This window comes from Equus przewalskii, chromosome 10, assembly GCF_037783145.1.
Source record: "Equus przewalskii isolate Varuska chromosome 10, EquPr2, whole genome shotgun sequence".
Taxonomy (NCBI): Eukaryota; Metazoa; Chordata; class Mammalia; order Perissodactyla; family Equidae; genus Equus; species Equus przewalskii.
The window spans coordinates 3,066,530-3,081,757 of record NC_091840.1 but is presented as its reverse complement, the minus strand read 5'-3'; the positions used below and the strand labels follow the sequence as shown (position 1 = coordinate 3,081,757).

At 59.4% G+C, this 15,228-nt stretch overlaps 1 protein-coding gene across 2 annotated transcripts; it reads right to left on the bottom strand.

Moving 5' to 3' along the window:
- Positions 1–8,429: 8,429 nt before the first annotated feature.
- CBX4 (chromobox 4) lies at positions 8,430–14,873 on the bottom strand. Of its 2 annotated transcripts, XM_070559754.1 has the most exons (6): positions 14,600–14,630; positions 14,410–14,453; positions 13,214–13,279; positions 12,607–12,683; positions 10,966–11,032; positions 8,430–10,677 (listed from the first exon to the last, which is right to left on the bottom strand). In XM_070559754.1, the coding sequence occupies exons 5-6, from the start codon at positions 11,011–11,013 to the stop codon at positions 9,250–9,252; spliced, it is 1,476 nt and encodes a 491-aa protein (XP_070415855.1). In that variant the 5' UTR covers positions 11,014–11,032; positions 12,607–12,683; positions 13,214–13,279; positions 14,410–14,453; positions 14,600–14,630; the 3' UTR covers positions 8,430–9,249. The 2 variants fall into 2 exon arrangements, with proteins under 2 accessions (XP_070415855.1, XP_070415854.1); XM_070559753.1 differs by lacking the exon at positions 12,607–12,683 and having other exon boundaries at positions 14,600–14,873.
- Between the last annotated feature and the right edge of the window lie 355 nt (positions 14,874–15,228).

Sequence of the window (15,228 nt, the reverse complement as noted above, 5' to 3'; positions counted from 1 at the left end):
CTGTTTTTCCTAAGGACAAGAACACTCGTTCACATAACCACTGTATAGTTATCAAAATTGGGATGTTTACCATCCATCCAATACTACTGTCTAGTCTGCAGCCCGTATGCAAATTTTGTCAGTTTTCTAAATAATATTCTATATAATTAGTACCCCCCCCACCCCATTCCAAGAGCCCAACCAGGATGGTGACTTGCACAGTGTCATCTTTTTAGTCTCCATTAAGCTGGGCTGGGGCCTCTGCTGTGCTCTGGGTTCCTTAACCTTGCTCTTCTGAAGAGCATACATCTGCTCTGTCCGCAGAGTTAGGTTCAGGCTCTGCATTTTGAGCGGGAATGCCACTGGAGTGATGTTATGTCCTTCTCGATGCCTCGTGGGAGGCACACATCACTTTGTCCCAATATTGGTGACGTTAACTTTGATCCCTTCCAACCCTGTGTTTTTGAATCACTTGGTTTTTCTCAGCCTTGTTTTGGCTTTTGTGTCTCTCTGCTCATCGGCCTCTCCCTCTCTCTCTCTGCTTCTGTTATGACTCTGTTATGTTCTCCATTTCTTTTCCTGGTCCTCTTGCTCTCCTTACCTCTGTGTCTGTCTCGCTCTTAATCTCTGCCCCTCTCCAGTTTCCTCTTCTCCCTGCTGCCGCCTCCTCCCTTGATTTTGTTCCTACCTCACCCCTTCCCTATCCTCTCTCCAAAATACTAAAATGTGAGCAAGTGCCACTTAGACCAACTATCAGTTAACGCACAGCTGAAGACCTTGTGCCTCCTCTGATCCCAGGAGGACTCAAACGGAACTATGAGAGTTTGCTCTGAGAGGCTAGCCCTTCGAGGCACACACAGTCTGCCCAGGTGGGATCTCACGCTCCTGGGAGCTCATGCCCAGGCCCGGGAGAAAGGGCAGGCTTCAGAGGAAGAGACATTCTGCAGGAAAGTCCCCTCCCCACTCTCCAGCTGCCTTCTGCCCACCCATAGGTCGTGTCCCCTGAGGCAGGGCACAGACCCCAACGTCCTCCCTAGACCCAGGGCTGAGGCTCACTGTGGTTTGGCCAAGGGCTGAGCAAATACCATCTCTCTGCCAAAGCAGAGCCGACTCAAAGCTCTGAGGTTAGCAGGTTCCTTGCCTCCTCGGAGAGCTGAGCCCACAACAGCCTTCGTCCCTGCTTGGTGGTCACTGGATTGGAAGCAGCCCAGGTCCTCCTGTGTTCTCTCTGGGTTGGGCCCCAAACCACCGTCCAGAAAACAGAAGCCAGACACGGCTCTCAACAGCAGCCGGTGGCCCATCGCTCACAGCCATGGCATTCAGCTTTGAGTTATGTTATCATCGTTCCTATGAAAGAATACAGTTGTGAATTGGCTGGGCACTGCCCCTCATTCGAACACGCATGCCCACTTGTGGGCAGAGAATGAGCGATAATTCACCGTGATGTTGGTTTTGGTCTTTTAGGGGCTTAGTTTCTCCATCTGTAGAGTGAGGGACTGTGGTAGAAACTCCATGGCCCCTCTCTGCTCTGCGCTTCCAGGTGCCTGTGACCCCAAGGTCAACGGCTGATCCGTTCCTCTCTGACGGCAGGTGACCCTATCCACTCACCGTGGAACTGATTCTGCTCTGGCCCTGACATGATTACGGTGATTATTCAGGGTGTTTGTGTGTGTTTCTCTCGTGGACCAGCCCCAGGGACTGCCAGTTCCCCTGCAGACGTTTGTTTTCATCCTGGTCTATGGAACAAGGCATCAGCAAGGACCAGCGTGAAGCAAAAGACTAAGGGAGGAAACACTCCCACTGCCTCGCCGCCCCGTCTAGTTCTTCCTGCCTGGCCAGGGCCGGGTGGCACCTCTCCGCCCTCCACGCTCAGCAGCAGCCAGCTCACCAGGCTCAGCTTAGGGAGCAGCGAAGAGGCTGGCGCCAACCTCATCTGTGCCTTCTCTGGGGTCACAGGCCCAGGGGACGTCAGAGCCACAAGGGCCCTGCGCGCTCACATGCCACCTGACCCTCTTGCTTTGCTGATGAGAAACTTGAGGCCTGGGAAGGGGACATAATGGCACAGCAGTGACAGGGCCAGGACCAAATCCCAAGGCTCCTGACTTCCACTCAGTCCTCCTTCCGCCATCGCCTCTGGATTTCTCAGCTCGCCGGCTCGATAACTCTCTCCCGTCCCAAGGCCCGTTGGCAGGCAAGAGGAATAACTCATGTGATTCAAAAGCAATTTGCAAACATAAATAATTTTCAACGCTGGGAGAGGAGATGGTGGGAAGATGCACGGAAGGTTGAGAGGAACCCGGCCGGTCCTGGGTCTCTCTCGTCCTGGCCCGGTGCTTCCTCTCTCCACTCAGCACTGGCCGGAGAGTCAGGGAAGATGAAAAACAAAGCAGGAAACGGCTATAAGGATGTTCGCTTCCACTGTTCATAGGAGGGAGTCTGCTCGCCAGGCTCTTCTCTCCCCACCCCCCAACATTCACATGATTTTGTGATCCCACCTCCTTCGGAGAGTGGGAGGAAAACAGACGGTCCCCAGCTTGCATCTGGAATAGCCCACGCCTCCACCCCTGGGCCTTATTCTTCCTTGTCCTCAACCCTAAACAGCACTCTACAACAAACAGCACCTCCCAGCAAAGACTGGATGACACGTCATTATTCTGCTACACTAATATAACCTCAGCATTATATTACAAAGGAGCTTAATGTGATTGTCACCTTCTTCTCAATTTGGATACTGCTTTGCAAAGTGAAGTGACCACCCAAGGCCAGTCTCTGCTCTGTGCTAGGCGTTCACTCGTTTCCCAGGATGTGACAGCTCACACTGCCCCAGCGTCCAGCACAGCCCCCTGTGAGAGGTTTCGGAGGATGGTGGCGGTAGTGAGGGTCGAGCCGGTGCCATCTTGGAGGGCCGAGAGCGTTAAGCACACCTTTGCAAAGCCCACCCGAAGGGGCTGTCTAAGCAGAGAGAAACAATGAGAAACCAGACACCATGGAATTAAGGAAGAATTTCTCAGATGAAACAGGAAAGGGAGGAAATCCGGGGAGGTTTACATTACACCTGGCTCAGGTTGAAAGGAGTCAGGGCCAGTTGTTGGCGATATTAAACTCCAGGGTGCGTTGGAAAGGATCCTTCATTCAGGCGGCAAATGAGGGCAGGCCTGCCAGCGTGGGCTGCACTGCCGCCAGCCTCTTCCAGGCCTGACGCACACACACATGCACACTCATGCACGCACAGACTTGAGTACACAGGCACCTCAGACATCCTTTGGTAATGCCAGCTCTCTGCCCCTACCTGGATTTGAGAACTTGCATATAACTGGAGAAGTGAAATCGTGGTCACAGGCAACATTAGGGGAGCTCTTTCTATGGGTCGGGCCTCATCCACGCAGTCCACATGGGGACCATGTATGAAAACAGAAGAGGGGTGTGTGCTGGGTCTCCTGCTTGTCGTTCACGGAACGGGGGTGTGTGTATGTTTTGGAGTCACATGTCCATATTGCTACCTTTCTGAACCTCTGAACGTCAAAACTGAACACAGAAGGATGAGGCGGGAACCGTATGATGCGTACCACTAGCTAAAGATGGAAATTAAACCATGAGTCTTCCTGGAACTGACTCCAGGATTATCCTTAGGGTCTGTTTCCCTAAATTCAATTACCACACAATTACCTGGAGTCTCACAAATGGATCAGGTGATGGGCGAGGGGGCAGCAGGACCCCAGAGCAGCTGAGTGGGTACGTGTCTGCCCTCGCTGTGTGTGGGGAAAGGCAACAGCCTGAGTCCCCAGCCTCTGAACCTGAGGCCCCTGGGGGCAGCTCAGGGACCTTCTTTGGTCTCTGGATGCTGTTAATGGCTTTCAGTGCAGGACTCAGCTTCACGGTCCCAAAGCCCCCATCTTTCTCTCCCTCTCTCACATGCACACACAATTCTGTACACACATACACACGAGACGTCTGATTCCAAAGTATTTATCTAAGAACTGTGCAGAAAATACCGAAGACATGCTCCTCACCTTCCAGGTGCTCAAGGCTCTGTCTAGTTGGAGAATGGAGGCCCGTGCATACATGTATGTTGCAGTGTGCAATTGATTGACAATGACTCAGGGAAGGCAGTAAATACTGCAGAGTTTCAGGCAGTCGGTCCTGGTAAAGGCTGGAATAATCCAGAACAACCTCAGGGAGGGGATGGGGCCTGAGCTGGCCTCTGAAGGACCCGCAGAACCCTGGGCGCTGGGAACATGGCCTCTGGAGACGGACAAGGCTAGCTCTGAGACCGTCTGTTTCCCTCTTCATGGGCTGTTTCACCTTGGACAGATCACTCAAGCCTCTGAGCCTTCATTTTATGATCTGTGAGTCAGGGACAATGATGGGACCCACCTCCTGGAGATCTGTGAGAGTTAAATGAGCTGATCCCCCTGCAGTGTCCCCCACGGAATGAACACTCCATCAATGTTAGCTGCTATCATTAATTGCAAAGGGAAGTGAGGAGGAGCAAGAGGGCATGGGGCGTGGATTTCTGCACTGCGGCCACAGGAAACGGACACTTGCATCCGAGAATAACCGCCTTCGGTACGATTTGCTCTTCAGAGGCTTCACCTTCTCAGATGAGCAGCAAACATCACACGGAACCAGAGAAGAAACTTATCTCAAAAAGCATGAGGATTCGCTTCCGTACAAGTGCAGGCTAGGCTCACGGGGCCTCATCCCACCTCTCTCCTGTCCCAACATCATTCTCGGTGACCCAGGATAAAGCTGCAGGGGCTGAGGATGAGGTCCCAGGTCAATGGGTAATCCACCAAGTGGGGAATGAGGGCAGAACGCAGAGTGCTGGTGGTGCCCGCTGGGTTACAGAGAGCCGGAGGGAGGGGAGGGCAGCTGACTCAGAGGTAAACATCACTGGGGATCTGTCGCTTGGACAAGGGGAGGTTGCTGGCCAGAAGTCGTTTGAAGGCATTTGGATCTGACACGGGTGTTTAATGTTCCCTGGTGAAAATATTACCTGTGCATTTACTTAGGGAGGTTTCCAGAAGTGCTCAAGACGCCCTCCTAATCAGTTCGTTCTCATGTCAGAGCGCGTCTTTGAAGGTGACAAGGAAACTGATATCTGGGAAGGGGATAGGGGACTGCAAGCAGATCGGTTCTGCCCTCCCTGTATGTTCTAGAAGTTGCTGTTCTGGGTGGGCAGGCATGGGGAGGAGCCTTAATTCAGGAGCCCGAGGTGGGCCAAAAGACAAGGGACTGATTCTGGTTTTCCCTCACTCTTTGGTCCAGGTGCATACGCACACCCCACCCCCACGGTAAATCACAGGTGAGGGCCCCACTGTCATCGAGCCACCATTCTGTGCCACGCCAGCATGTGCAATGTCACGATAACCTCGCTGATAGGACCCATAGGGTTCAGCGCTCTGCACTGTCTCCCTCCTAATGGACTGAAACTCCCTTGTGGGCAAGGATGGGCCGTTTTGACTATTCAGGATCCAAACAGGGTTTCCAGATAAAGTCCAGGATGCTCAGTTACACCTGAATTCACATAAATAACAATCTTTTTTTTTTTTCGTTACTAGTATAGCTCCAATATTTCACGGGGCGTACTTATACTAAAAAATTGTGCATTATCCATCTGAAATTCAAATTTAACTAGGCATCCTAGATTTTTATGTGCTCAATCTGTCAACCTTAGCTCCAAAGCACCTCAGTGGCATCCAAGGATGGAGCACAAAGACTGAAGGGCTGAACTTGGCTCTTAGGAAATTGAGTTGGGGAGGGGGTGTAGACTCCAGGGAGACCAGAGCCAGAGACTGGGGCTGGCTGGTGCAGGAGGGACCAGGTTCTGAGGGTGGACAGATACACAAGTGCCCCTCTCTTTCAGTGGGTCACAGCCTCTATGCTCAAGGCTCAGCCCCATTAGAAAGATTCATCTGGAGAAAGCACAAAGGAGTCGGGGTCTCCCCGTGTGCAGGGTTAAGATCTCAGCTTCCTGCTTTCTTTCTCTCCCCTGAACCTGATCTCAGAGAGGGGCTTTAGGACCCTTCACTTGTGAAGTGCTGGGCACCAACAGACAGGGAGGCCCTGCGTTAGGAAGAGGCGGTGCAGCCAGGGGGAACTGGAGCTACGGAACTCTCCGCCTCTGTCTCAAAGCCGGGCCCGTGACCCTCTGTGAGAGCTCCTGAGCCCCAGACACATCTTCTCAGGCCTGTGTCCAAGAGGCCCGGGGGCCAGGAGCCGTGGGATACCTCTCTGGGGGATGGTGGAGCAGACAGCTTGGTTCTAGAATCAGCACAGAGTAGGGCAGTGGCCGCGTACCCTGGACAACCTGTTCTGCCATCAGAACCTCAGACTCTCATCCGCCAGGGAAACTCAATCCCTTCGGGGTCTGAACGGAACAAGACGCTCAAGTGGTGCCTGGCATGTCCGAGTTGCTCAGCAAATGACAGAGTCTGTCCCCTGTGGGCCAGAGGGGTGTGTCGGACACTGTTGGGTCAGGCACCAGATTGGGCATCCTGAAGTTCCTCCTGACCTACCCATCTGTCTCTGTCCCATTGTCCAACTTCTGACCTCAGGCTCCAGGCTCTTCTTAGGACCACCCTCCTTGAAGACCCACTCCAGAAGATCCACCACCACCACCAGGTCCAGTTTTGAAGGCCTCAGGCCACCTGCAGGCCACCTTTCTGGGAATGGAAGCGGACTGTTTTCCTCCCCTGCTCCTGCCAGTGCCATCTTCAACCTCCTGGCCCAATGCCCTAGGCTCAGCCTGGGAGAGGCCACCCACTGGGTGGGAGGGGCACCCCCAGGGGCTAAGGCTCACTCCCAAGTCACCAGCTGTGCAGACCTGAACAAGGAGCTCCCCTTCCCACTCCCGAGTTTTTAGTTCTCCTCTACCAGAAAAGCAGGGAGACGAAATCCCGCCCAGCATGTGCCTTTGTGTACCAGCCAGTGAAGGACAGGCCCAATTCTAGTGCTGAGCCGGCAGTTTGCCAGGAGCAGTCAAGATCACCCCTCCCTCCGCTCCCAGGGTGGCAAAGGGCATTCATTACAAGGAGGGGGGGGAGTATTTAACTCAACTCTAAAGGGGGCTGGGGTGATGGGGGCAGTGGGAGGGGAGGGACAATTCACAAAAGCCAGGGCTAGAAACTCCCAACGGTTTTTTTTTTAGAACTTCCCTTCCCTCCCTCCCCTCCCCCCGCTGGGCTCCCCTCCCCCACCTCCAGCCGCTGGTGGCCTGCAGCCAACACTGGCCACACTGTCCGCATTCAGGCCTCCCCGCCCTCCTGGCCCTCTATCTCTTCCCCTGGCCTTCCCAACACTACGCTCTCTCGCGCACCCCCCCCCCCCCCAGCCCATTCTGAACCACGTTGACCTCTTCCGCCCTGGCGCCCTGCACAGGCTCGGGCCCCTCAGTCCCAGGAGGCTGAGCAACGGGCTTTGGAGGCCCGCAGCAGCCCCGGGCCCACCAGGCCCTCAGTCCCGCGGCCCCTGGCCCGGCTCGGCCGTCCCCGCCAGGAGGAAGATCGCTGTGTCTGCAGAAAGCTGGCCGCGGCCGCTGCATTCCCAAGTCTCGGCTTCCTGGCCGGGGGGAAGCCGCACCCCAGAGTTGAGCCCACTCCGCTCGCCCCCTCTGGACCCTTAACTCTTTCCTGCCCCGCGACACCAAGGGCCCCAGCCTTGCCACCCAAAGCAGGATGGGTGAGATGTGGTCCCAGTTCTCCCTGCTCACTGAGGAAGTGGGGGTGGGCAGGCCTCACTCGCCAGGCCTCCTCCCCCTCCCCCTCGCAGGAAGCCCCCCTGCCCCGGCCACGCTCGCTGCGCCTCCAGTCGGAGCCTCTGGCCCGGCGGTTTCCGGGGAGAGCGCCTGGCAGAGAAAGAGCCTCGGCCGCTTCCTCAGGGGGGCGGGGCCAGCGATGCCAGCAAGGGACGCTGGAGAGAGTGGGAGGGTGCCCTCCCCGCTGAACCTGCCCTACCGGGCAGGGGCAGGAATTATTGGAAAGAGCACCCCTGCCCCACCAGGGCCAGCGTCTGGGTGCGCTGCGCCCTGGGGGGTGGCAGGCAAAGATCAGCAGGTGCCGGGCGGGGGCAGCGCGGGGGGCTAGCCCCACCCACATCCCCCGTACCGCCCGCTCTCCCTTGCACCCCTCCCCCCGACGCAGATCCTGGGTTTGCCCCCGCCGTGGGCACCGCGGTCCGAAAGCCCGGGGGGCGGGGGCGACGCGGACGGCCCCCCGCAGGAATTCCCCTCTCCTTTGGCGCGCCTCTCGACTTCCGGGGAGCGAGGTCATTCCCCCGGCGCGGGCGCCTCTGCCCGCGGAACCAGTCCACTCTGCTTTGGCAAAGGTTTCGAGCAGGACGCGCACGTCCCCTCCCTGAGACCTAAGGCAGAAGTTGGGTGGGGAGAGGGGTCCGGCGCGTCCCGAGCCTTGCCGGGCCACTCCCTCTGAGCTAATCTCAAACAGCGAAAATGCACCTTCAACATCTCCATTTAATATTTACATTCAAGCAGGTAATAATTGGAAGCTTATAGTTTAGACATTTCTAGTAGCAGCAGTTTCTAGAGAGCTCTTTTAGCTTTTTTAACAAACTTTTTTTTTTTTTTGCACATAGAAACAACACATCCATGTGTACAGTATCAAAAAATATATACCAAGGTTACTGGTATTGCAGTTCCTGGAAGGGGAGGAAATGAAATCAACTGAAATACTGAATGAATGGGAGGAAAGATCAACAGAAAATAGTTCGTCTGATATAGAATATAACATGATCTAGAGGAAACTCCATAAATCTAGGTTTTTATATTTCAATATATAAATACCTACAAATAAATATATATATATCAGCCCGAAGGGGGGTGGTCGGGCCTTTTGAGCTCAAACAATACATTTCAATAATAACACCACGTACAAACGGGAGTAAAGTCTGCACTTGACAAGTTAGCACGGTTAAAATATAATACTATAACTCTGAGACCGCGCGCGCGTGGCTGCTCTGTCAGTCCCGGAGGTCCACAAGGCAGAGGAGGGGCAGAGCTCTCGTCCTGCGCGGGGATGGAGCAGGTCGGGGGCGAGACCCGCAGGCACCGTGTGGAAGGAGCCGGGGCGGAGGCGGGCCAGGCACCGCAGCCAGGATCCCAAAACCCCAAGCAGAGGTTACCGCGGCTTCGGGCATCCACGCCCTGGGAGCCGGCTCGGATGCCCCGCAGTTGGCGAGAGGAGTTGTCCGCCCGCTGGCCCCAGGTGCTACACCCCTCGCTGGGATGGCGCTTCCCCTTCCGACACCCTCCGGCTACACCGTCACGTACTCCTTGAACGTGACGGTGAGGCAGTTCGCGGTGACGTCGGTAATAATTATATTCCCAAAGAAGGGCTTGAACTCGCTCAGCGGCTCCTCGGGCTCGTCCTGGGCCTCAGCCGGAGGCTTCTCGGCGGCCGCTGTCACCGGCGCAGCTGCCACCACCCCTGCCGCCGCCGCCACTGCCGCCGCGGGCGCCTCGGGCTTCACTTGCAGGGCGCTGGGCGGCTCCCCGGCCTCACCGCGCGTCTTGACACAGCGCAAGTCTATGGGCTCGTCCAGATCCGAGTCCAGCAGGATGACCTCGGGCTGAGGCAGGGCGGTGGCGGGGGGCACGTCGGCGGGGCGCTCGGTGGCCGGGCTGCCCCCCAGGCAGGTGGGGGTGCTGATGCTGCGCGCCGTTAGGCGCTTCTTGCAGGGCTCACGCTCGCCGTGTGTCTCCGAGAGGCAGCGTTTGCGCGCGTGGGAGAGATTTAGGCCAACGGCGTGGTGGTGGTGATGGTGGTGGTGGTGGTGGTGGTGGTGAGAGGGTGGGTGCGAGCTCCGGGCGGGGTCCCAGGCCAGCAGGTCCGGCTTGGTGGTGAGCTGCAGGGGCTGCTCACTGAAGGCTTCCTTGGTCGGGGAGAGCTTGCGGGAGCCAGCGTCCTGGGGCTGCGGGTCACCAGCCCCTGGAACCTCCTCCTCCCTCCTCTTGGAGGGCGCTTCCACCTTCTTCTCCTCTGCCCCCGCTGCCTTTTTGAAAGTCCTGTCTGCAGTGGGGTGGCGCTCCTCAGCGGCCCGCTTCTTGTGGCTGGGGGAGCGCGCCTCACCCTCGGCGGCCTCGCCAGACTTGATCTTCACCGCCTGCATGCCATTCTCCATGTACTTGCTCATCACGATCACGATGCGTCCGTTCTTGTTCTTATTTTTGACGATCTTCATCTTGCCCCCAATCCCGTTGCCCGTCACTGCCTCCTTGGGGGCCGGCGTCATCCCGTTGGGGGGGCCCTTCTCAGAGCCCTTGACTGGAGCCCCAGCCGCACCGGCCAGGGGCTTCACGGCTCCCAGGTAGCCCTTGGCTCCAGCGCCGTGGGCCCACTTGTCAGGCGGGTGGCTCTTGGCGCCCAGGTCCGGGCAGGTGGGGCTGGGCGCCTCCTTGTGGCCGCCCTGGTACTGCAGGTCGTACATCTTGGGGTCAGGCTGGTAGGGGTGGTGCTTCTTACTGTTGAGCTGGTAGTAGTACTTGCCACTCTTGCCCGGCGGTGGGGGCTTGCCTGCCCTTTCCTTGCTGTGCGGCTGGTACTGGTGGTGCTTCTTGCTGTTGAGCTCGTACTGGTGCCCCTGACCCTTGCCCTGAGTGCCCAGCTCCAGCTTGGTGCGGTTGTCAGCAGAGGAGTCCTGGAGTCCGGTCAGCACATTGGAGCGACGGGCAAAGGTAGGTACCTGGGAGAAGGGGGCGGGGCAGGAGGAGGTGAGAGGAGGGATGTGGCCAGGGCTAGAGCATGCATCGAATACAGGACAGTCCCGGCACCCCTTGGGTCTGCGGCTGTGTTATGGTGGGCAGGGTGTGGGAGGTCAAGTAAAAGGGAGGTGGAATTGGGTGCTCCGGAGGAAGAGCTCCCTCCCCGCCCCCCACCCCCGCCTGCCCTCTGGGCCTGGAGGCAGCTCAGGTGGCAAAGTCAAGGGAAGGACTCGTGGGTGAGTGGCTCCAGGGCCAGCAAGCGCATTCACCTGCACCACCAGAGGCTTGGGCTTCGGCCCTCTCTTCCGATATCCCATCAGCTGCTCCTGTCGTTCCCTGAGGGGAGGGAACAGAGGGCAACGCTATTAGCCTCAGGGTCGCCTCCCCTCCTGCTATGCCCCGAACCTGCGGCGACGCCCCCCCCCCCCCCCCCTTCAGGAGCAGCGAACAGCCAGACCAGCAAGACCGAGAGAGATCAAGAGCTCAGGGCAGAAGGTCGCCTCTGCCGCCAGCTGGGCGCCTCATTCCGGTCCCAGAGCCCCGCTTTATGCTCGCACAGACCCTTATCTGCCCAAGGGGTCCTCTGCGAAGGGCTCCCCCACCTCTGATGTCAGCATCTGATCTGGAGCCCCCGCAGCCCTGCTTCTATGCCGGGGAGGCGGCAGCTCGCGGCTGGGTCGCCAGCACTGGTGCCCACAGCCTTGGGCCCCTGGCCCTGTGCAAAGGAGAGCGTGTGTGGGGGTGCAGGGGACGCAAACAGGTCCAAAAGAGGTGTGCGCGGACCACGTCCCTCCCCATCAGAGGCACAGGATGCTAATGACCTCATTAAGATTCAGATAACGAGTGTCGCCGGCAGAAGGGAGGACTCATTTTCTTAAAGGCCAGGCACTAAACAGGGGGAGGGGCTGCGCCCTTGTTTACACAGCGGCAAATGAGCCAATTAGGGGCTGGGGGCGGGGGCCAGCCGCTGAGGCCAGGGCCTGGCCAGGTTCGCGGCCACCTGGTGAACCAGCTCGGTCGCAGCCGGGGCGGAGGGGCGGGGCGAGGCGGGGGCGGCGCGCAGACACGCAGCCTCCTCACCGAGCCCGGCTCCCCGCCGCCTCGATTTCCAAATTATTAATAAAGCCTACGGGTGGTGGCGCGAGTAATACAGCTGCCACACTTCTCCCTGCGGCCTGGCGGAGGATGACCCGAGGCTAGGGGGCAGATTGTCTCAGCACTGCCCAGCCCTCCATGGGAAAAGAGGGTGCCTCTCCAGCGTTGGCCAAAGTTGGCCCCCATTCCCAGGCCAGAAACCCGCTCTCTAGCGACCCTAGGAAACCCCCACCCCCTGGCCGTGGGCTAACCCAGGGGAGTTCCGCCATGCCCGGGGACTCCGGGCCGGGGCCTGACTCCAAAGTTGCATGGCATTGCAACAGCCTGCATTTTAATTCTTCGGGGACCCATTATGCAACATGGCATCAGCCGCTGACATGGTTACAGAGTGGTGAACTCCCAGGTGGAGCTGGGGCAGGAGCCCTTCACGGCGCCCCCCTGCGTCGCGGGAGAGCAACTTCCCCGCTGGTGGCTGCTCCCAGGGTCTAGAGTTTACAGTTTTAGCGCCAAACGCGCCACAGGAAATAATGCAAAATAAAAGTGGGAGGGGGGAAGGAGGGCAGCGGGGTGGCCGAGCTCTGAGAGCTCCTGCCGCTCCTCCCCTCTTCGCCCGCCCTCCCCCTTCTGTCCTCCCCCCGAAACAGAGAACCACAGCCACCAGCGGTGAATCCAGCTGCAGCAGCTGCAGCGTGACAAGCATCTGTGCGCACGAGGATGAGCCCCTCATCAGAAGCCACCCCTCCACCACGAGGCAGCGCCCATCCACATCCTTGGGCCAAGCAGGCAGGCCCTGAGAGTGGGGGGCCGATACCCACCAAGTGGCACAGTGGGGGGTGTGAAGGGCACCCAGCTCCAGACAGGATCTGTCCCCTGCCGATCGATCCCAAGCTCCCTGGGGGGTTGGGGGAGGGGGCTTAAGGCCTCGTCAACTTTTCTCCAGCCCCCAACAGGTTAAGTTCAGTTTCGTGACGTCCGGCGGTTTCACAATGCCAGCTCCTTTGGAGCTGCCCGGTGAGGTGCCCGTGCCAAGCGGCCAGTGGCTGCAGGAAAGCAACACCTAGGCTCCGGGGGTGGGGCCCCCAGGTTGAGACCGGAGGGGGGCCCGCGGGGAGCCAGGAGCAGCCCCGAGTTCTCCCGGCAGCTGTGGGGCCACCCGCAGGCACCCTTCCCGCAGTTCCCCCAAAACACAAGCCTCGCCTTCTCCGGCCCTGCCCCGCCCCCACCCCCAGGCTGCAGCAACCGCCAAGGACGTTGGTTAGAGGAGCCGAGGCCGCAGCCGTGCCCGTTCTGGCCCGTCAGGGGGAGGGGGCTCCCGGCGGGCCCCTCCCGGCCCTTTCCCCCTTTCCTATTGCTGCGTGGCCCACTCTTACATTCCCATATACGGTCACGGCTGCAGGCGGCGGCGGCTCGGGGGACGCTCACCTGTTCTGGAAGGCGATCAGCAGCCGGGGATCCAGGATGTTCTCCTCGGGTTCCCACGTGTTATATCTTGCAAGGGAAAAGGGAGGGGGACACGGCGTAAAAAAAACCGAGCCAGCTTTGCGGCCTCCAGGTGGGGAATGACATAAGGCCCTACTCTGTCTTCATGAACCGAAAGCTATTTAGCTGTGGATGTGGGGGGTGGAGGGTAGAATTCTGCAGGCCTGACACGGTCCCTGAGACACCCCCCCCCAAGTCAAAATAAACACACAAGGGCAGGAAGAAAGGGGAGGGGTAAGGAAAATGAAACTAGCCGTTTATTTTGCAGTTGTCAAGAATTTTAAGCATGTTACTGCGACATGTTCCAAAGCCACTTCGCTCACCAGGAACCCTGCGTGCAAAGCAGCCGAAAGGCAAAGTCGCAGTCCCCTCCTCCTCTCCCCGGCACCGAGTCTCCGCGAGGGCTTCAGCCGTTCTCCATTTGACCCCTAATCCGATAACCGTCAGCCAAGAGGCCCCCCCTACACCCCCTGGCGGCCCTGGAGCCCCCTGTCACGGGCAAGCACCCCCAAATACTCAGCAACACAAAAATATGCCTCTCTCTGTGTGTGTGAGTGAGTGTGTGCGTGTGCCTGCGCGTCTGTCTCCATCCGGTGCCTTCGCATTTCAAATTAAAAAAAAAAATTCCCCACCAAAAGCGCCGCAGTGACAGTTCCCAACATTTTCTGCCTTTTTCCTTCCTCTCCCTGCACCACCAGGAGGGAAGAGGCACACAATTGCATTTTCGTCGCTTTTTAATTTTTTTTTTTTTTGGTTTTGCAATATGGAGCCGTTCGGTGGAGGGAAAGGGGAAAGGAGCCATTTTCTGCTGTACATCAGTCAGTGCCTGCGCCCTCCCTCCCTCCGCCGGCCTCCCCGGCTCGGCCCCGCGTCTCTCCAGCTCCTCCGGCTCCTTTTAGTGCATAAATTAGTGATGGCATTTCCCGGAGAGCGGAGCACAACACAGGGCGCCGGGCTCGGGCTCGGCGGCTCGGCTTCCCCAGTGCCTGCCACCGACTTCCCCACCCCCTCCTCCCTCCACCCCACCTCCACCCCGCCTCCCGTCCGCTCCCCCCACCACCCCACCAGCCCGGCGGGTCCGGAGCCCGCGAGCCCCGCGCTTCGGCACCCGGCTCCCCCGCCCCTCCGCCGCTACTTACTTGGGGGACCAGCCTCTCCATTTCACCAGATACTCCACTCTGCCCTGAGGGGGAAAGAGACAGCACTCCATCAGCTTCCGCGGGATCCCCGGCTCCGGCCCGCAGCCTCCCCACCCCCTCCCCGCCTCCTCGCGGGCCGCTCCGGCCGCCGCTCCCTCGCCGCCTCGCCGCCGCCCCCGCGCCGCCCTACCTTGCGGATCCGCTTCTTCTCGATGCTCTCCACCGCGAAGACGTGCTCGCCAACAGCTGGCAGCTCCATGGCCGAGCCGGAGCGCGCCGGGGCGCGGGCGGCCGGCGCGGCTGCAGACGCTGCTGGCTCCCGCCGGCGCCCCGCTGCCGCCCCGGCCGAGACGCCCCCGCCGCCTGCGCCGCCCGCGCCGCCGCCGCTCGCCCAGCACAGCCCGGCCGCCCGCCGCTGCCCGCGCCCGCCCCGGCTCCCGGCTCGCGCTCGCTCAGACAACTGAGCCCGGGCCGCGGCTGCACAAGAACTCATGCAAATCCGGACGTCAGCGGGCGGGGCCTCGCCGGGCCCAGCTCGGCGTCAGGGGGCGGGCCGCGGCCCGGATTGGCGCAGCCGGGCCTACCGGAGGCCCCCGGCCTGGGCGGCGGGGGGAGGAGGAAGGGCGCGGGAGGGGGCCGGGAGGAGGAGGGCGCGGGGGAGGTGCAGGGGGAGGGATCCGCGAGCCTGGGAGAGGGAGGCTGCAGCGAGGGAGCGGGACTGGGCCGGAGAGGTGTGTCGGCAGCAGGCGGAGAGGGGTGGAGAGCTTGACAGGGCCGGGAGGGTCTCAGCGGCGACCCATCGCCTGCAGCCCAGTGCCT